The sequence below is a fragment of the Phocoena sinus genome, chromosome 1, assembly GCF_008692025.1.
Source record: "Phocoena sinus isolate mPhoSin1 chromosome 1, mPhoSin1.pri, whole genome shotgun sequence".
NCBI classification, from domain to species: Eukaryota; Metazoa; Chordata; class Mammalia; order Artiodactyla; family Phocoenidae; genus Phocoena; species Phocoena sinus.
Genome location: NC_045763.1, coordinates 109,624,904 through 109,646,262, shown reverse-complemented (window position 1 = coordinate 109,646,262; position 21,359 = coordinate 109,624,904). Strand labels below are relative to the sequence as shown.

General features: G+C 36.2%; 1 protein-coding gene across 4 annotated transcripts in view; it reads right to left on the bottom strand.

Moving 5' to 3' along the window:
- The window catches only part of VPS45 (vacuolar protein sorting 45 homolog), a 74,406-nt gene extending 53,402 nt beyond the window's left edge, over window positions 1–21,004 (bottom strand). Inside the window, exons 1-7 of one of the 4 annotated variants that reach the window (XM_032629950.1) lie at window positions 16,153–21,004; window positions 15,393–15,527; window positions 7,192–7,252; window positions 3,388–3,467; window positions 2,256–2,324; window positions 1,999–2,136; window positions 1,450–1,560 (exon numbers count right to left, since the gene is read on the bottom strand). In XM_032629950.1, coding sequence (XP_032485841.1) covers window positions 1,450–1,560; window positions 1,999–2,136; window positions 2,256–2,324; window positions 3,388–3,467; window positions 7,192–7,252; window positions 15,393–15,527; window positions 16,153–16,245 — 687 coding nt within the window. In that variant the 5' untranslated portion in view covers window positions 16,246–21,004. The remainder of the gene's footprint in view (window positions 1–1,449; window positions 1,561–1,998; window positions 2,137–2,255; window positions 2,325–3,387; window positions 3,468–7,191; window positions 7,253–15,392; window positions 15,528–16,152) is intronic. The other 3 variants (XM_032629942.1, XM_032629932.1, XM_032629924.1) reach the window with 3 other exon arrangements.
- Between the last annotated feature and the right edge of the window lie 355 nt (window positions 21,005–21,359).

Genomic DNA, 21,359 nt, shown 5'->3' with positions numbered 1-21,359 from the left:
AATATTTGCCAATGAGTCCTTGAAAAAGCAAGTTTCATTACAGCATTTAAAATAAGTACAACAAAATGCTTTATGCTTCCATAGACAGCATCCTGTGCATGCTTTCGCCATTAGCACATACTTCATAATTAAAATGATGTTTACAGAAATCCTCACTGGATCATGAATTCTTTGAGAGCAGAGACTGTTATCTTTTAACCTTTTATCTCTAGTACTTAATACAGTACCTGGCACATAATAGGTCCTCAGTGAAATCTGTTGAATGAATGATTGCTTTTCTTTGGGAAACTAAATTATAAGCAATTATTTTTCTTTCTACTTTTTTATATCATCAAAATTTCTTTAGTTATATTATTAAAATGTATATAAAATATGTAACACATAATATGTAATATATAGAATATATAAAGTTATATTACTTTGAATTTTAGGAATATAAGCTATCTATCATATCATAGAGAAGTTGCATTCCACAGCACAGATTTCCCCTAGCATTAACATTATTATTATAAGCTGGGATGGAACTGAAATATAGACTGTGCCTTTTCCTATAAATTTAAAGTCGCTATTAATAAAGTATCTACAAAGTGTAAGGCACTGTGCTTGTATTCACAGAAGAACAAACATTAGTAAGACACAGTCTGCCTTGAAGGAATGTATAACCTAGGAGACTGTGAAAACAATCAAAGGTACAACATAGAAAGTGCAGCATGAGACATAAGATGCTTCGAAAACACATAAAAGATGTTTCAAGTGGTTTTAAAGGATAAGAATTTTGAGAGGTGAAAATGGGAAGAGAATGTATTCCAAACATGCCAGAGTTCAAAGAGAGGTCACAACATGAATAAAATGATGGCAGGAAATCATGAGGTATATCTACACAGTAGTGGGCTGCAGGTTTTCTATAACGTTGAGCCTACATTGTGAAGGCTCATGGATGCCAAGTTCAGGAGTCTGTATTTCATCCAGTAGGCAAATGGGAAACAATTAAGATTTTTAAGCCAGAGTAATAGGATCAGAACTTACTTTAGTAAAAGTAATTTAACCACATTGTATCCTTGAGATACATTAGAGTGGAGAGAAATTAAAAGTGGGGAATCAAGAAGATGACTATTTGAGGATTCCTATAAGAGATTAGACACACCAAGATAATGGCAATATGAATGGAAAAGAGCAGACACTGGAAAAGTAGAATCTACAGACCCAGAAGTTGCCTTAATTAGGGATGGTGGCAGAAAGGGACAGGAAGGATGAGGCAGAAGAAAGAGCTGAAGATGACTGTGGCTGGAAGAACACTGATACCAGAATGCTAGGAAACACAAGGCAAAAACAAGAATAGTTGAAAATAAGGAGGCAAATAAATGGACCATGTTGTTCATTTCCACATCTGCATTTTGATGAATACCACTTGAAATCATCTTTTCATTATGCTAACAAAGGGCTCTGCACCTGGTTTAGCAATGGGGTGATGGCATCATCGCAGCGATCTAAAATAAGTAGCAATGGAGGAACCTCAGTCCGCCGGAATTCAAACAGTTCATATTCTTTAGTTATCACCTGCTGTGGGTAAGAGAAAAAGACGGTTTGGTGAACCAATTAGTAGCAGATAGAGATGATATAAATAGAAAATTAATACACAAAAACCACATTTAACAATAGTTTCTTGCACTTTCATAGGCCTTCCATAAAAGGATTCAAAAGCTTGACAAAGTTTAGTAGCATTCTGTTTAAGGGGTTAGGATTTGAAACTCTATTTTACAAGCGGTTTAATAGGATAAAAAGAAGTTAAGTAGCTTGCAAATGTTTCTTGGGTTAAACCTAAGAATCTTAGCTCTAATTTGTTGCTTTTGGTCTTGAATTATAAATGCCTACCTCTTTGCCAGTAAACCTAACACATCATCTCCTTAGTTTTAGATAAAATATTCCTTTAATTTCTGAAATATGAAAAAGAAATGAATGGTCTTGATGTTTTGGAACTGGAGATAGGGAATGCCATACCTTAACACATTCTGCAAGTCTCTTTGCTGTCTCTGATGAAAGCTGGTAACGAATCATGGGACATTTCTTCAGAGATAAAAGGAGAGCTGTCAGGCCTTGAGTTGCTCTGGATAGTTGGACTGGATCCCAATTTCGACCCTTTTTGTTAAAACATATATTTAGAGAAAATATTTGAATTTTATCTTACAAGTCCAATTACTTACTGAATTAACTCCTACCTGATAAATAAACTTAAAAAAAATCCTTTCTTTCCATACCTGGCAGCAACCCAGAATATTGAGGGAAAACAAATGTGGATTCACAGCAATGTAATCACCATAAAATTCCTGCAAACAAAGCACCAAGATGAGTCAGTCATTCCATAAACTCCTAACTGTATCATGCAATAATATTTTTCATATGTGATATAATACTATGTGATACAATCAAATTTGAGGAAATATAGGTATAAAAGAGAAAAATTGATCATTTAACAATTGAGTAACAATAGTCAATGTGAGAGAATTAATAAGATAATCATAAAATAGTAGCAATAAATCTTTAACAAAAAAAACCCAAAAAACAAAGTTGTATAAATATACATATCATACTTAAGGAGACTTATCAATTAGTAAAAATACAACACTGCTAAAGATATACAATGTTACACTCAGTTAGATGAATAAGAGCTTTGCTGTCCAGTGTATTCTCATGAGGGAGAATATGATTTAAAATAGGTCATTTTTTTTCATTCATTTATCACCTAGCGCATCCTCCTGAAAATCCAAAACTTGTTTATTTGCTTCCCTGAGGACGATATTCTTCACTTAGGTGATAAATGTATTCAAACATCTGTGATAAATGTATTCAAGAACACTAAAGGGTTTAAGAAGGAAAAGGTAACATGAAATGTTCTAATGTGAAATATTACATAGCATGCAGAATAAACATTTAGGAGTTGCAAGTTTTAACCTAATGACAAATCTGCTTACTACTTCACAAAGCAAGATAATCACAAACAGAACTTTAATAAACCTCATTCACATCCTTTACTTCCTATTCTCTCCCAATCAGACATAAACTATAACTGTGTAGATGAATATTCTTATAGTATAGCTCATAAAACTAGCATAAGACATATCTGGCTCTGTCCCCAACCCTGTGAAACCAACCCTACCAATCCAGTACCTTTCCAATCTCCTCATTCCCACTGCCTCCTTTAATTCTATTCCCACTCAATTTGATACCTCTTCCAGACTTTCTAAATATGAGTATAGTCTGGTGCAATGCACATTTATGGTGTCTGATCAATAGCTTCCTTTCTTATGAGACAACACCTTCCATATTTTTAGACTCAAATCTTTAGAAAGGGCCAATACAAGATATGTATTAGAGGACCAATATGTTTACCTGAACCTCAGCCACCACTTCCTGTTCATCAGCTTCAGCTAATGACTTCACATCACTCTTGCTGATCACATTACTGAAATCTGAAACAGACATATAGGTTGTGGTTGACTCAGAGGAGATCACCTCTGCTGCAATTAGACATAAATGGGCCTGACAGTTAAAGTCTAATGACGAAGTGAAATTTAGTATACATTGTGGCATACGTCAAACACCTTCACATTGGAATGAACAGCACAAATATGTTTAAATCTGTAAATTCATAATACTTAAAAAAAAGGGAACCACCACTGTAGGCATTGGAGGATGCTAGGGAACCAAATCATTATATTGAAAATAGCAAATACTGGGAAAGAAGTAAGCTTTTATCCTTTTATATGCAAACTGTACCACCAGATAACCAATCAGTAGATGAGGGGAAACTCCTCTTTAAAGAAATTTTCCAGCTAAAAAGCAAAGGAATGATAATGATAGAATTAAAACACCATCATGTTTTTCAAACCCCAAATGAATCAATGGATGGAACTAGGCATTGGGCATTAACCTCTGCTAGTATCACAGTCAGAGACAATCAGTGGAAGCACACAACACTACCTACGAAATATTCTCGTCAAAAAGAAATCAAATCTGAATCTAATTAAGCCTCTGTATCCAAGTACCAATTTACAAGAACTAGAGGACAGAGGGAACATTTTAAATTGCAAAGAACATGTTAAAGTACCCCATGCAGACGCAATCAGCAAGATCCAGGCTGTGGGAAACTTTAACAGAACAATGTAGTTTCTTCAATAAGTAGACCGCATGGGGGTTGGGGTAGAGAGAGGACTTATAGAAGATTAAAGAAACTTAAACAACGTATCAACCAATAGCAATGTGGGGACCTTACTATGATCCTGATTCAAACAAACAGTGGTGAAAAAAAAAGGCATGAAAGAATTTGAAATTTGAACACTGAATGAATACTTGAATAAATAGGAATTTTCTTCATTATTTGGATATAATAATGGTACTCTTTAAAACAAGTCCTTATCATTTAGAGATGCACATGGAAATATTTATGGATGAAATCATGTAATGTCTTAGGTTATCTTCAATATAATATTGATGGGGGAGTAGACAGCAGGATAGCTAAAACAAGATTGGCCATGGTACGATAATTGTAGAAACTGGGTGATGGGTACATTGGGATTTATCAGACTATTCTACTTTTTACATATTTGAAAACTTCCATAATAAAAAAGTTTTGTTTTTTTTTTGCGGTACGCAGGCCTCTCACTGTTGTGGCCTCTTCCGCTGGGGAGCACAGGCTCCGGACGCGCAGGCTCAGCGGCCATGGCTCACGGGCCCAGCCGCTCCGCGGAATGTGGGATTTTCCCGGACCAAGGCACGAACCCGTGTCCCCTGCATCGGCAGGCGGACTCTCAACCACTTCGCCACCAGGGAAGCCCAAAAGTTTTTTTTTAAATAAAGGAAGGGAGGAGCCTGTTATACAAGATGTTTAGTAGACATAAGAATATACAAAAATAAAATTATTAAAAAATGACATGAGCAGAAGGCCAGTTTTGTGCTAATTAATATAAATTGTGCTGAAAGTCTGTAAAGAATAAAATCACTATAGATAAACTCATTTTAGTTTATTTCAATCAAATAAAATTGTGAAATTGATTGCTCCACCCAAGACATTTCAACAGTCCATTTTTCCTAGGCTTTAGTGCTAACTACTTTAACATATATAATTTTTTTTCAACTTCATAGATTTACAGCCCAAATCAAACAAACTTTACAACCAGAAGAGTAAATATTAGACTTATTTTTGGTTATTAATCCCAACCACTGCATCAAATAACTTTTCAGAGGAAAAGGGAGTCTTTCATCTCATGATCTATTCAATTTTTAGCTAAGAGACTCAGCAAAACAGTAATTCTGTTAGATGTCCAGATAAATTTGACAGTATGGGGAATCAATCTCTCTCTATATATAAATATATGTGTGTGTGTGTGTGTGTGTGTGTGTCTATGTGTGTCATTGAATACAAAAGTTTTTATACTTTCCTATCCTCAGTACCTAGCTTGTAATCAGACTTAAAAAATACTGGAGTGACTGCACACCTATCAGGATAGCTAAAATGAAAAACAGGGACAACACTAAACGCTTGTGAGGATACAAAGAAATTAGATCACCTGTACACTGCTAATGGAAATGTAAAATGGCATAGTCATTCCAAAAAACATTTAGCAGTTTCTTAAAACACTAAACAGGCAACTACCATATGACCCAGCAATTGCTCCCTGGGTATTATTTATTACAGAGAAATAAAGACTTATGTTCACACAAAAACCTATACACAAATATTTATAACAACTTTATTTGTATTAGCCCAAACTAGAAACAACTGAGATGTCCTTCAACAGGTGAACAGTTAAACAAATTGTGGTACATCCATACCATGGAATACTACTCAGTAATTAATTAAATAAATAAATAAATAAAAATGAGGACTTCCCTGGTGGCGCAGTGGTTAAGAATCTGCCTGCCAATGCAGGGGACACAGGTTCGAGCCCTGGTCCGGGAAGATCCCACATGCCGCGGAGCAACTAAGCCTGTGCACCACAACTACTGAGCCTGTGCTCTAGAGCCCGTGAGCCACAACTACTGAGCCCACATGCCACAACTACTTAAGCCCACGCACCTAGAGCCCATGCTCTGCAACAAGAGAAGCCACTGCAATGAAGCCTGTGCACGGCAATGAAGAGTAGCCCCTGCTTGCAGCAACTAGAGAAAGCCCATGCGCAGCAACAAAGACCCAATGCAGCCAAAGATAAAAACAAATAAATTTAAAAAAAGAAAATAAAATAAAAAAAGAAAAAGAAGCTTAATTGAAAAAGAAAACCCGTGATTATTAGCCAAAAATATAACAAAAACAAAAGTAGGATGACAGAAAAGAATAAAATTGCCTGTTTTTACCTCCTGGGGTTGTTTTAAGGGCTGAATAAAATATGAGAGAGTTCTTATAAACTACAGTGTCTTATCACAAATGTTAATTTTTTGTACCATTATTAAATTGTCGTATATGCGGAAGAAAGTATATATCTTAGACTATAGTTTAAACCCTAAAACTCCAAAGCCTTCAAGTAAACAATACAAATGCTATGAAGATCAATAAGGACATCTAGAGGAGAAAAGATGTAACTTCCAAAGCAGAATGTATTACATTAAAAAAATCCATATAAATTATATAGTAACCACAAACCCAGTTTATTTCCAAGGCTTCACCCCCTTTCCCCTCCCCAAAAGTTATGCAAATAGGAGATACCTACCTGATGGCTTGTACTTTCAAATATTACATAAAGTTGCAAAGAGAAGTAGACTGTTTTCATCTGGTATGTAAAGTAAATCTCTGCTTTTCCAACAAACTCAAGTATATCCTCCCTCCAAATAAATAAATCAGCTTCTATGCCTCCGTTCATAAAAGTGTAAAATAGAAATAGGTATACATACTTTTTTGGCAAAGGTAGAATGTGAAAGTTGACTACTTACAACTTTTGACTTATAAAGAAACTTGAAGGGCAAAGTAAAACTTAACAAAAAATTTGTTTTTAACCTAAGCAGTCTATGATGAGTGGAAGTAACATTTAGCTCTCAGAAACAGAATGTTGGTCCAACACTTTTAATACTTTGAAATGACAAAAAAACTCACCAGACTCTTTCAGTGATGGATTCAATTAACTTACTGATGATATGAAGTACCCAAGAACATATTAGCTAGGATTTAGTTACATGATTGAACAGGTGAAATAACATACTTACAAATAAAATATATACTGTATTTGGGTCTTCGGAGCTCCTGAATCAGATAATCCACATTCTCCTAGAAAAGAAAAGAACAAACAAATAAAATATGAGAACTGCTTAAGTGAAAAAGTAATAAATACGTATCATCCACTGATTTATTTAAGTATTTACTGAGTGCCTACTGTATGCTGAGGTCTAGATTAAGTGTGTGTATGTTGGGAGGGGTGAGGGCTGGGGATAAAAAAGAGCCACAATGAATACAATGATCAGGAATCATATGTAACATTAACTAGCTGCATTGCCTTGGCCAAATTAAGATTAAAAAATATAAAGGACATAGATGCTGAAATACAACATAAAATAGATAATAATTCTGCAAATTTGCCTTAAGCTGTTTGTTTATAAATTTTATTCATCTGATCAAAATTCTTATGTGGAACATCAAAATGTGTCTAGTCCTTTAAAAACCAACATTCAAGAGAAAATATAGTTAAATATATTCAGTTGGGCTTTTAACTAATTGGGACCAGAGGCTGCAGAACTGCAATATTTGTGAAGTATATGCAAACAGTAGGCTAAGACCTTTTGTATAATTACATTATTTAAAAATAAAACATGAAATTTAGAACTAAAAGTTGATTTTCAAATGGTCAAAACATAGTAATTCCAATTACATATGGTCATAATGCAGACCTTATCTACATTTGATACTATAACATATGGTTAAATTTCAGTATAAAGTTGATCCCCAAATTATACAAGATATAAAATATCATTTTAGAATGTTAAAAAACCATACATTTCCTTACAAAATTAAAAGTAACGTAAGCAATACATATTGCTTGTTAAATGGGAAAAAGACTTTAAAACTGTCATTTAAATTTAAAAAACACATTAAAAATTAACTTTATAATGTAATCTTAAGGAAAAATTGTTTTTGACAACACATTTTGAGTTTGGGAGAACATACATAGGGCACTGAAAGAGCTTCTCCAATAAAAAATGTTAGGAAATGATAGACTGATAATCTCTAAGATCCCTCCCAGAGCCAAAATTTCATGACTAATATGAAACAATTGGAAACAACTGTATCAAAGAATTAATTGATGTATTAATTAATTCAGGAACTATTTATTGAGTATCCATTATGTGGCAGGCATTGGGGACATAACAGTGTGAAAATATGCTCTCCTGGAGCTTACTGCTGGTAGGTGAGACATATTAATTAATCACACAAACCATATGAGACTTCAACCATGACAAGTAATAGGGAGAAGAAGATGGTGCTATAAGTGTTTATGAGAGGGGAGTTTGAACTGGTCAGCAAAGCCAGGAAAGATTTTCTTGAGGGAGTGAAAACGTTCCAGGCAAAGAGAAGAACCTGTGCAAAGGTCCTGCGGCATGACGGAATACAGTGGACTGAAAGGTTAGTGTGGCTAAGAGCAAAAGGGGAATGGTTTGAAATGAGGCTATAGAAATAGTAGGAACTAGACCACACAGGGCCTTGCAGGCCACACTTAATGGAGTTTTGTCTTTATCATAAAAGCAACGAGCAAACATTCAAGGATTTCAAGCGTGGTGACAAAGGTCAGATTTGTATATTGGAGAGTAGATAATGTACAAGCACTGGAGTTAAGAACATGAATATAAAACAAGAGAACATACAAAATAAGATTGAAATAGTAAAGGATTTTTAAAGGAGGACTCAAGTTAGATTTAGAAGATGATGGCTGAAAACTGACAGAAGGCTAAAGAATCTTTAATCAGGGGAAGAGAACAAACAGAGGACAGGAATGAGCATGTAAAGGGATCATAAAAAGGCCAATCTGGCTGCAGTGGAGGAGCAGAGGTAGGACACAGGAGGTTGAATACATAAGGACCAGATCAGCTACAGGAGGGCTCTGAGGGCTACTAAATATAAATTTAATCATGGAAGTAAAATTGAGCCATTAAAGGTTCCTCAGCACAGATGTGAATAAAATGATAAAGACTCAAAACATTGATATAAGTATGTAAGATCAAATGGCAATGGTGGCCCTGAACCAAGATGGTGGAGTAGAAGGACGTGCTCTCACTCCCTCTTGCGAGAACACCAAAATCACAACTAGCTGCTGGACAATCATCGACAGGAAGACACTGGAACTCACCAAAAAAGATACCCCACGTGTAAAGACAAAGGAGAAGCCACAATGAGATGGTAGGAGGAGCACAATCACAGTAAAATCAAATCTCATAACTGCTGGGTGGGTGACTCACAGACTGGAGAACACTTATACCATAGATGTCCACCCACTGGAATGAAGGTTCTAAGCCCCACATCAGGCTTCCCAACCTGGGGGTCTGGCAACGGGAGGAGGAATTCCTAGAGAATCAGATTTTGAAGCCTAGTGGGATTTGATTGCAGGGCTTTGACAGGACTGGGGGAAACAGAGACTCCACTCTTGGAGGGCACACACAAAGTAGTATGTGCATCAGGACCCAGGGGAAGGAGCAGTGACCCCAGGGGAGACTGAACCAGACCTACCTGCTAGTGTGGGAGGGTCTCCTGCAGAGGCAGAGGGTAGCTGTGGCTCACCATGGGGGCAAGGACACTGGCAGCAGAAGTTCTGGGAAGTACTCCTTAGCGTGAGCCCTCCCAGAGTCTGTCATTAGCCCCACCAAAGAGCCCAGGTAGGCATCAGTGTTGGGTTGCCTCAGGCCAAACAACCAACAGGGAGGGAACCCAGCCCCACCCATCAGCAGTCAAGCAGATTAAAGTTTTACTGAGCTCTGCCCACCAGAGCAATGGTCAGCTCTACCCACCACCAGTCCCTCCCATCAGGAAACTTGCACAAGCCTCTTAGACAGCCTCATCCACCAGAGGGCAGACAGCAGAAGCAAGAACTACAGTCCTGCAGCCTGTGGAACAAAAACCACATTCACAGAAAGAAAGACAAGATGAAAAGGTAGAGGGCTATGTACCAAATGAAGGAACAAGATAAAAGCCCAGAAAAACAACTAAATGAAGTGGAGACAGGCAACCTTCCAGAAAAAGAATTCAGAATAATGATCGTGAAGATGATCCAGGACCTCGGAAAAGAATGGAGGCAAAGATCAAGAAGATGCAAGAAATGTTTAAAAAAGACCTAGAAGAATTAAAGAACAAACAAACAGAGATGAACAATACAATAACTGAAATGAAAACTATACTAGAAGGAATCAATAGCAGAATAATTGAGGCAGAAGAACGGGTAAGTGACCTGGAAGACAGAATGTTGGAATTCACTGCTGCAGAACAGAAGAAAAAAGAATAAAAAGAAATGAAGACAGCCTAAGAGATCTCTGGGACAACATTAAACACAACATTCGCATTATAGGGGTCCCAGAAGGAGAAGAGAGAGAGAAAGGACCCAAGAAAATATTTGAAGAGATTATTGTTGAAAACTTCCCTAACATGGGAAAGGAAATAGCCACCCAAGTCCAGGAAGTGCAGCGAGTCCCGTACAGGATAAACCCAAGGAGAAACACGCCGAGACATATAGTAAACAAATTGGCAAAAATTAAAGACAAAGAAAAATTATTGAAAGCAGCAAGGGAAAAACTACAAATAACATACAAGGAAACTCCCATAAGGTTAACAGCTGATTTCTCAGCAGAAACTCTACAAGCCAGAAGGGAGTGGCATTATATACTTAAAGTGATGAAAGGGAAGAACCTACAACCAAGATTACTCTACCCAGCAAGGATCTAATTCAGATTCGATGGAGAAATCAAAAGCTTTACAGACAAGCAAAAGCTAAGAGAACTCAGCACCACCAAACCAGCTCTACAACATATACAAAAGGAAATTCTCTAAGTGGGAAACACAAAAGAAAAGGACCTACAAAAACAAACCCGAAACAATTAAGAAAATGGTCATAGGAACATACATATCAATAATTATCTTAAAAGTGAATGGATTAAACGCTCCAACCGAAAGACACAGGCTTGCTGAATGGATACAAAAACAAGACCCATATATATGCTGTCTACAAGAGACCCACTTCAGACCTAGGGACACATACAGATTGAAAGTGAGGGGATGAAAAAAGATATTCCATGCAAATGGAAATCAAAAGAAAGCTGGAGTAGCAATACTCATACCAGATAAAATAGACTTTAAAATAAAGAATGTTACAAGAGACAAGGAAGGACACTACATAATGATCAAGGGATCAATCCAAGAAGAAGATATACCAATTATAAATATATATGCACCCAACATAGGAGCACCTCAATACATAAGGCAACTGTTAACAGCTCTAAAAGAGGAAATCAACAGTAACACAATAATAGTGGGGAACTTTAACACCTCACTTACACCAATGGACAGATCATCCAAAATGAAAATAAATAAGGAAACACAAGCTTTAAATGACACAATAGACCAGATAGATTTAATTGATATTTATAGGACATTCCATCCAAAAACAGCAGATTACACTTTCTTCTCAAGTGCGCACAGAACATTCTCCAGGACAGATCACATCTTGGGTCACAAATCAAGCCTCAGTAAACTTAAGTAAACTGAAATCATATCAAGCATCTTTTCTGACCCCAATGCTATGAGATTAGAAATGAATTACAGGGAAAAAAAAGTAAAAAAACACAAACACATGGAGGCTAAACAATACGTTACTAAATAACCAAGAGATCACTGAAGAAATCAAAGAGGAAATCAAAAAATACCTAGAGACAAATGACAATGAAAACACGATGATCCAAAACGTATGCGATGCAGCAGAAGCAGTTCTAACAGGGAAGTTTACAGCTATACAAGCCTACCTCAAGAAACAGGAAAAATCTCAAATAAACAATCTAACCTTACATCTAAAGGAACTAGAGAAAGAAGAACAAACAAAACCCAAAGTTAGCAGAAGGAAAGAAATCATAAAGATCAGAGCAGAAATAAATGAAATAGAAACAAAGAAAACAATAGCAAAGATCAATAAAACTAAAAGCTGGTTCTTTGAGAAGATAAACAAAATTGATAAACCATTAGCCAGACTCATCAAGAAAAAGAGGGAGAGGACTCAAATCAATAAACTTAGAAATGAAAAAGGAGAAGTTACAACAGACACCACAGAAATACAAAGCATCCTAAGAGACTACTACAAGCAACTCTATGCCAATAAAATGGACAACCTGGAAGAAATGGACAAATTCTTAGAAAGGTATAACCTTCCAAGACTGAACCAGGAAGAAATAGAAAATATGAACAGACTAATCATAAGTAGTGAAATTGAAACTGTGATTAAAAATCTTCCAACAAACAAAAGTCCAGGATCAGATGGCTTCACAGGTGAATTCTATCAAACATTTAGAGATGAGCTAACAACCATCCTTCTCAAACTCTTCCAAAAACTTGCAGAGGAAGGAACACTCCCAAACTCATTCTATGAGGTCACCATCACCCTGATACCAAAACCAGACAAAGATACTACAAAAAAAGAAAATTATAGATCAATATCACTGATGAATATAGATGCAAAAATCCTCAACAAAATACTAGCAAACAGAATCCAACAACACATTAAAAGGATCATATACCATGATCAAGTGGGATTTATCCCAGGGATGCAAGGATTCTTCAATATATGCAAATCAATCAATGTGATACACCATATTAACAAATTGAAGAATAAAAACCATATGATCATCTCAATAGAGGCAGAAAAAGCTTTTGACAAAATTCAACACCCATTTATGTTAAAAACTCTCCAGAAAGTGGGTATAGAGGGAACCTAACTCAACATAATAAAGGCCATATATGACAAACCCACAGCAAACATCGTTCTCAATGGTCAAAAACTGAAAGCATTTCCTCTAAAATCAGGAACAAGACAAGGAACACCACTATCATTCAACATAGTTTTGGAAGTCCTAGCCATGGCAATCAGAGAAGAAAAAGAAATAAAAGGAATACAAATTGGAAAAGAAGAAGTAAAACTGTCACTGTTTCCAGATGACATGATACTATACATAGAGAATCCTAAAGATGCCACCAGAAAACTAGTAGAGCTAATCAATGAATTTGGTAAAGTTGCAGGATACAAAATTAATGCACAGAAATCTCTTGCATTCCTATACACTGATGATGCAAAATCTGAAAGAGAAATTAAGGAAACACTCCCATTTACCACTGCAACAAAAAGAATAAAATACCTAGGAATAAACCTACCTAGGGAGACAAAAGACCTGTATGCAGAAAACTATAAGACACTGATGAAAGAAATTAAACATGATACCAACAGATGGAGAGATATACCATGTTCTTGGATTGGAAGAATCAATACTGTGAAAATTACTCTACTACCCAAAGCAATCTACAGATTCAATCCCTATCAAATTACCAATGGCATTTTTTATGGAACTAGAACAAAAAATCTTAAAATTTGTATGGAGATACAAAAGACCCCAAATAGACAAAGCAGTCTTGAGGGAAAAAAATGGAGCTGGAGGAATCACACTCCCTGACTTCAGACCATACTACAAAGCTACAGTAATCAAGACAATATGGTACTGGCACAAAAACAGAAACATATATCAATGGAACAAGATAGAAAGCCCAGAGATAAACCCACGCACATATGGTCAACAAATCTATGACAAAGGAGGCAAGGATATACAATGGAGAAAAGACAGTCTCTTCAATAAGTGGTGCTGGGAAAACTGGACAGCTACATGTAAAAGAATGAAATTAGAACACTCCCGAAGACCATACACAAAAATAAACTCAAAATGGATTAGAGACCTAAATGTAAGACTGGACACTATAAAACTCTTAGAGGAAAATATAGGAAGAACACTCTTTGACATAAATCACAGCAAGATCTTTTTTGATCCACCTCCTAGAGTAATGGAAATAAAAACAAAAATAAACAAATGGGACCTAATGAAACTTCAAAGCTTTTGCACGGCAAAGGAAACCATAAAGAAGATGAAAAGACAACCCTCAGCATGGGAGAAAATATTTGCAAACGAATCAATGGACAAAGGATTAATTTCCAAAATATATTAACAGCTCATGCAGCTCAATATTAAAAAAACAAACAACCCAATCCAAAAATGGGCAAAAGATCTAAATAGACATTTCTCCAAAGAAGACATACAGATGGCCAAGAAGCACATGAAAAGCTGCTCAACATCACTAATCATTAGAGAAATGCAAATCAAAAGTACAATGAGGTATCACCTCACACCAGTTAGAATGGGCATCATCAGAAAATCTACAAACAACAAATGCTGGAGAGGGTGTGGAGAAAAAGGAACGCTCTTGCACTGTTGGTGGGAATGTAAACTGATACAGCCACTATGGAGAACAGTATGGAGGTTCCTTAAAAAACTAAAAATAGAATTACCATATGATCCAGCAATCCCACTACTGGGCATATACCCAGAGAAAACCATAGTTCAAAAAGACACATGCACCCCAATGTTCATTGCAGCACTATTTACAATAGCCAGGTCACAGAAGCAACCTAAATGCCCACCGACAGACAAATGGATAAAGATGTGGTACATATATACAATGGCATATTACTCAGCCATGAAAAGGAATGAAATTGGGTCATTTGTTGAGATGTGGATGGATCTAGAGACTGTCATACAGAGTGAAGTAAGTCAGAAAGAGAAAAACAAATTGCGTATATTAATGCATATATGTGGAGCCTAGAAAAATGGTACAGATGAACCAGTTTGCAGGGCAAAAATAGAGACACAGATGTAGAGAACAAATGTATGGACACCAAGGGGGGAAAGCCGTGGGGGGTGGGGGTGTGATGAATTGGGCGATTGGGACTGACATGTATACACTGATGTGTATAAAACTGATGACTAATAAGAACCTGCTGTATAAAAAAATACAATTCAAATTTTAAAATAAATAAATAAATGGCAATGGTGTTCAGTGTGACAGGTATGGAGGTTAATCCAGGAATAAAATGATGTGGGTCTCTGCTGGGATAGTTAGTGGCTTTGGAAGTAGCTGAGAACCTTAAAGACACCTTGAAGGAAAAACTGGCTGTAAGCAGTGACTGAGATGTGGAAAGGAGGGGAGTCATGGTTATAACTCTGATAAACCAGGATAATTATGATGCCACAAATGATGATAATATAAATTTATTTTGCCTTAATAATACTTCCAGATCATAGTGTGCTGTATTTGCCTAAGCAGACGGCAGCTGTTTATGTAGTACCTTTGTAGGTCGAAGAAAACAAATTGCTTTCAGGTGTTTCATGATCTCTCGATTTTGAGAATCAATGCGTTCAAAAAGGTACACTTCCTTCTGGAGAATTTCCGATTGTGTGTATACCATACTCACTATGCCGGTCTGTAAAGAAAAAGAATTAACTAATATTATGCTAGTCCAGAATAATGAAAACAAGCAGCCATACCTAAGCCTTAAAAGCCTTTTTTTTCATTAACACTACTTAGTTGGATAACTTAAATACTAACATATGTAATAACATTTACTGAGCATCTAAAATAATAAGTAATGTACCAAAATGAAACGTTCTCTCTGAACACGAACAACCTATAAATTTCCCATCACCTTAAAGAGTTCTTTTTTAAAATTTTGTGACCAATAAATTATAACCTGTCACCTCAGTTTGAGCCCTGACAGCTTTCCTTTAAAAACATAACGCTGAGTCGAAATAACAGGACCATCCCAAAGTCCTCCGAGTGCGCTGTCTTATATATTATTTCTTGGCAGAGGCATTTAAAGAACGATTTCTGATTTCAATAAATTGTTCTGGGTACAAGAACCTCTGGCAGTGGTTAGAGCCATTCAGACTGAAAACCTTCTAGGCAGCTTTACACAACCTTTCAGTTCCACACTGAACTGACCCTCACTTATAAATCTTTAATTAAATACTATATCCTACAGTGGAATGGGACCAGCTATTGCAAGGGAGGAGGGTTCCCTCACAAACACTGAGCAAAAGCAAACTCACCGTCTCTTTATCCATGAGAAGTACTTTCATGCCCGGTCCGCTGTCCTCTATCATTTTGGAAATGTACTGCTTCACAGCAAAAACCACGTTCATGGTGGCGAATTGACAGGTTAGCACTATAGCTCTTCCCGCCCCCCGTTTTTCTTGCTAAATTAACCCCCGGCCTCTTGTCCGGATCTCAGCAGCTTCCTCCCCGCCAGGCTTTGGCTTCCGGAAGTCCGGTCAGCTGTGTCCTGGGAGTTGTAGTTTCGCTACGCGGTTCGGACAACCAGCCTCCCGGCTGCTTGGAAGAATTCGGCTGAGGCACCCTAGGCCGCCACGCCCGGACTTGATTCTCGACCCACCTCTAGCCCCGAGGTGTTTGAGGCCCGGACGCTCAGATCTCTCCCGGCCCTTGGCCCGGGCCGCGGCCTGACGCCCCTCCTGCTGGCTTGGGGAGAGGGTGGCGCCTCGCGGTGTGGAGGAATTTGGCATAATGCTGGCTCGGAGGCAAGAACAGCAGAGCTTGGCCGTGGTCGCTATTTGCCATTAACGCTTTCTCGGGTGGCGGTGAAGGATGGAGGGAAGGGAGATGGCCTTGTGTTCCCGGCAGATGCTAGGGACTCGGAGGGACGGCATTTGGTAAATCTCACGCGGTATTTGCTAAATAGTGGCCGAGATTCGTCTTCCCCGCCTTATTTGTGTCATTAACAAGGCGAGGACACAGTTCGGGCAAAGTGAGGTCCTAATTGCTTTTCCGAAGACTGAGGGGTATCGGAAATTGAACAAATACTTATTGAACGAATAAACAGGGAACGCCCTTTAGGAATGTTCTGGGAGAGGCCTCGGATCTCCCAGGAGGGCCTGGAGGTGGGGTCTGCCGCCGGAACTCGCAGGCCGCGGGTCCAGCGGAGCCCGGAACCACCCAGTTTTCGGCTCCCTGGGCGTTTGGACTCCGTGGGTTTCAACTCTCCCAGGTTGCTGGGGACTTGCGATGCTGAAACAGCGGCAGGAGAAGAGTTAACAGGGTCAAAAATGGGTAGGGGACATGTATTGGGTGGGGCTAAAGCAAAGTAGCGCGGGGATTTTAAGGAAAAGCTCAAAATTTTAATTTAAGAAACGACAAAAACTTAGCAACAAAATGAATCTTAAAGCCATCAACTTCCACATGTCTGCATTTGTGTTTATACCCTGCAGGTCTTCTCTCCATTATGCCATTTCTCGAAAAGGATGATAAATGTTAGTTTTCTGCACCTTTGCGTTGGGGAATTGTAAAATTAGGAAGACAACAAGAAACAACTGCAAGAAATCAGTGACTTTAATTGCTTGTAAATATTTCTACCCAAAAAATGACCAGTGTTTGTTGTGTTCACAGTTTAATCAATAGGTTCAGCATTACCAAATCAATTTTCTTTCATTACATTGTATGAAGTTTACCGTTAAAACTAGACCTAGAGCACGTCAACAGGAATCTGGCTGTTAAGATTACTTAATAAAACTTTGTATACAATTTTCAAATCCTTTAAGGGAGATCAGAAACCACTTGAAATACCATAGGTTTTTGTCACCTCTGAAATTGTGAAGATGTGTTTATTTTTCCTTTTCAATTTTTCTACCACATAAATAAAACTTTCCTTTGGACATTTTTTCTATTTTTGAGATACATTTTGCAAGAAAAGTTATATGAAAATGAATCTTTAAATGGATACAAATGAGAAAAATCTAATGTTATCTGAAAATTCTATTCTTATTTAAAATGTTTTTAAAAATTTTAAATACATTAAATATTTTCTTCAAAGTATATTACAATTTAAAATATAGAAAACAGCAAACCAATGCTAATGAAAAAGTAACTGCAAATTCTGTAAGTTACCAATATTTGAAAATTAATTTCCACTCTTGTGTCATTTGGTTTTTGTTTTTTCTTACCTATAATTTGGATTGCAGTATAGTATAAGGTTGTTTTCCATTTTATGCATTTTTTAGAAAGAACAAGGAGAGAGAGGCTTGTCTATGAACTTTGTGCTTTTTTAGACAATTGTCAATCTGTGAGTAATACATGGAAACTGCATCCTTTTAAGTATTTATATTTGGACAATTATAACATTTTAGAGGAGTAAGAAAAATGCCTATTTTGACAAGACTTACTGACTCCTTTGCCCGTGCAATTCCACTAATGTCAGTGGCAGTGTTATTTTACACGTAGGTAAGATACAATGTTTAATAGAATGTAAACATTTTGTACAAAATATTTATTATATATTTAATGGATTCTATGATGGTCCTGAAGTTTGGCAGCCCATTTCCTTTCTGAAGAAAACTAAAAAAGCCATTTTAAATGTCTCCAGATTAAGAACTTCTTTTGTATTTCCATACCTCTAAAAATAGGACTGAAACCAATGATCAAGTCCAAACTTTTGCTTTGTGACTCATCCAGGATAAACCCAGTGACTTGTTTTGTTGTAGGCAAGACAGCAAATCCAGAAGCCAATATGAAGCACCTTACTTATTTTTTAAAAAACCAAGGGTGTAAATAAACCGTAATAATAAATATTTTTAATAATAGAAACTTCAAATTTAAAAAATACTTTAAATATAAATGATTACATTAATTATAAACTTCCTAATGCAGTTACTTGAAAATTTTTTTTACTAGGTTCAAGGAATCAGTGCTTTAAGGGTGAAAAACAGGAAGTTAAAAATTATGGTGTTTATATCTGTACATTTTGTTTAGACTTGTAAAGATGTGTGTAAATGAAGTAATCAAGAATGATTACCTGAATAATGACATGTGCTTCAGCTTCTTACAAAGTGTGTACTATTTAGAGGTTTAACTGTCCATTTTATATTTAATCAAAATCGTTTCTCCTCCATAAGAACTCAAAGTTTGATATAAAACAAAGGATATGTAAATAAGTTTAGTATAATTGTAATAACAATATGGCCAACTCTTAATTATCTTAGATTATTAATTATTTACCATTCTCCTTGTTGCTATGTGTTAACATAGCCCTACATATTTTCTGCTTGTTAGCAATTGGAAAAATACTTAGAAAAAGAATGACAGTATTGCTTGTGTCAGACAACCCATCCTTATGCAGTGTTTTTAACCTTTCTAGCCATTTACTCATCTGAGAAGTGGTGGTAATATAATCTACCTTATGAAATTGTGAGAATTTAATGAAATAATGTGCAAGAAAAAAATGTGCCTGGTACATAGTAAAGGCTCAATAAATATCAGTTTTAATTATTTGAAATCAAAAGGTACCCATAACTTTTATTTTTTTACATATGGCATATTTCATTTTCTTTGTCAATAATATTTAAAAAGAGAATGGATTTCAGAATTTGTAAACTATATTCCAAATATAATTTCCATAATAACTGTATCTTGCATTACTACATGATAATAGAAATATTAATGGGAATATTTGGCCTGCTCCATCATAATTTCTTTAAAGCATACAGTTTTCATGAAGACAAAACTTAGGAAAAATGCTTCAAGTGATTTCAGAGACTTAGTGCCTACCCAGTCTCAAATCAAACAGAATTTGTTAAGTTTTTGTCACAGTTGGTAGTTTAGTACCAAACTTTATGGTAGCAAAAACGCTGAAGAGCTTTAAATCATTAAGTAAAAATTATTTGCATGGAGGGTTCTGTCTGTACATTCAGTAATTACAGTGATTCCACCTTTCTGGTGGTGATGTTAGCTTTGACCACTTTATTTAGGTTGTGTCTGCTGGGTTTCTCCACTGTAAATTTACTATTTTTCTCCTTATAATTAATAAATATCATATGGAGAGATGCCTTGGTGAGTTGCAAATATCCTATTCTCATCATACACCTGTTAATTTTAACTGGAATCCGTTGATGGTTCTTCCTTGCAACAGTTGGTGTTTACTGAATGGTAATTATTTTCCTCATTCCTTCTATAGTTATTATTTGGAATTCTTCTGTAAAAAAGTGATCCTTTCCCCCCATTTATTTATTACAATCGTTTATGTCAGACTCATGGATATTTAAGAAAATTGTCACTTTTAAATAATAGAAAGGTATAGATAGAGGTTGAGAGTGCAGACTCTGGAATCAGGCCGCCTGGATTTGATTCTGCTGTGTACTAGTTGCAGGACATTGGTAAGTTACATAAGCGATTAGTGACTCAGTTTCCCCATTTGTAAATGGAGAAAATAGCACCTATATCAGGTTAATGTGAGAATTGAGATAATACATGTAGTCTTTAGCCCAGCTTTAACTATTTTTTCTTAGTGAATATTTTGTACTGTGCTTAGTTTTGCTATTTATGTTTCCCCACCTACAAACAATAAAAAATATTTTGTTATGTGCTTGCCCCCCTGAGAAATTATTAAAATTCACAAAATAAATTTTAAAGTGCTGTGTAATGTTAAGGAGATGCACAAATTCTTATTTCTAAAAAGAAAAAAAAAATTGAACTAGAAATTGCTAAGATCCCTTTTATGATCATGATTCTGTTTTGGGGCTGCTTTTATGTTAGAAATGTAGCTGATCATGAAACACAATGAAATTATTTTCAACATTTTAGATATTTCAAGAGAATAGGCAAGGCATATGAAATAAGTACCAGAAAATTCATGTTCTTATGAATCCTAAATTTCGGTAGTGGTAAAGGAGTCTTAACTATGTTTTTTATACTGAAATAATTCCTTTAGAAATGCCTAATTATTGACTTAATCAAGTATTTGATCAGGATCACTTATTTTTCTTCACTAGAAAGAATAATGTTGAAAAAATGAGATACAAAATATTTTGTTTACGCATCTTTCCATTTGAAGCAAGTGAAATTTAATGTAGGATGCTGTTATTTAAGATTTCTCTTAATATTAATAAATAAAAACAACCACCTTTTACTGAGCTTTGAGCTTTTACTATATGCTGAGTCCTTGCAAATATCTCAGTTAATTTGTGCAACTTTCCTTTGAGGTGAGTATTATCTCCATATTACAGATAAACTGAGGTTCAGAGAAGTTTAATAACTTTCCTGAGGTAACAGCAGCACTGAGAGAAGCATATCTTTTTCAGTGGACATCTTACCCTATATTTCTTTGTTCACATCCTTATTAAAAAAGTAGATTGCCATTTCTTTGAGGATAGAGAATTTTTTCCCCATCCTTTTCACCAAGTACAGTGTCCTGTACACAGAGATGCCCAATAAATATTTAACATTGGTGATACTCATTACTGGGCAAACG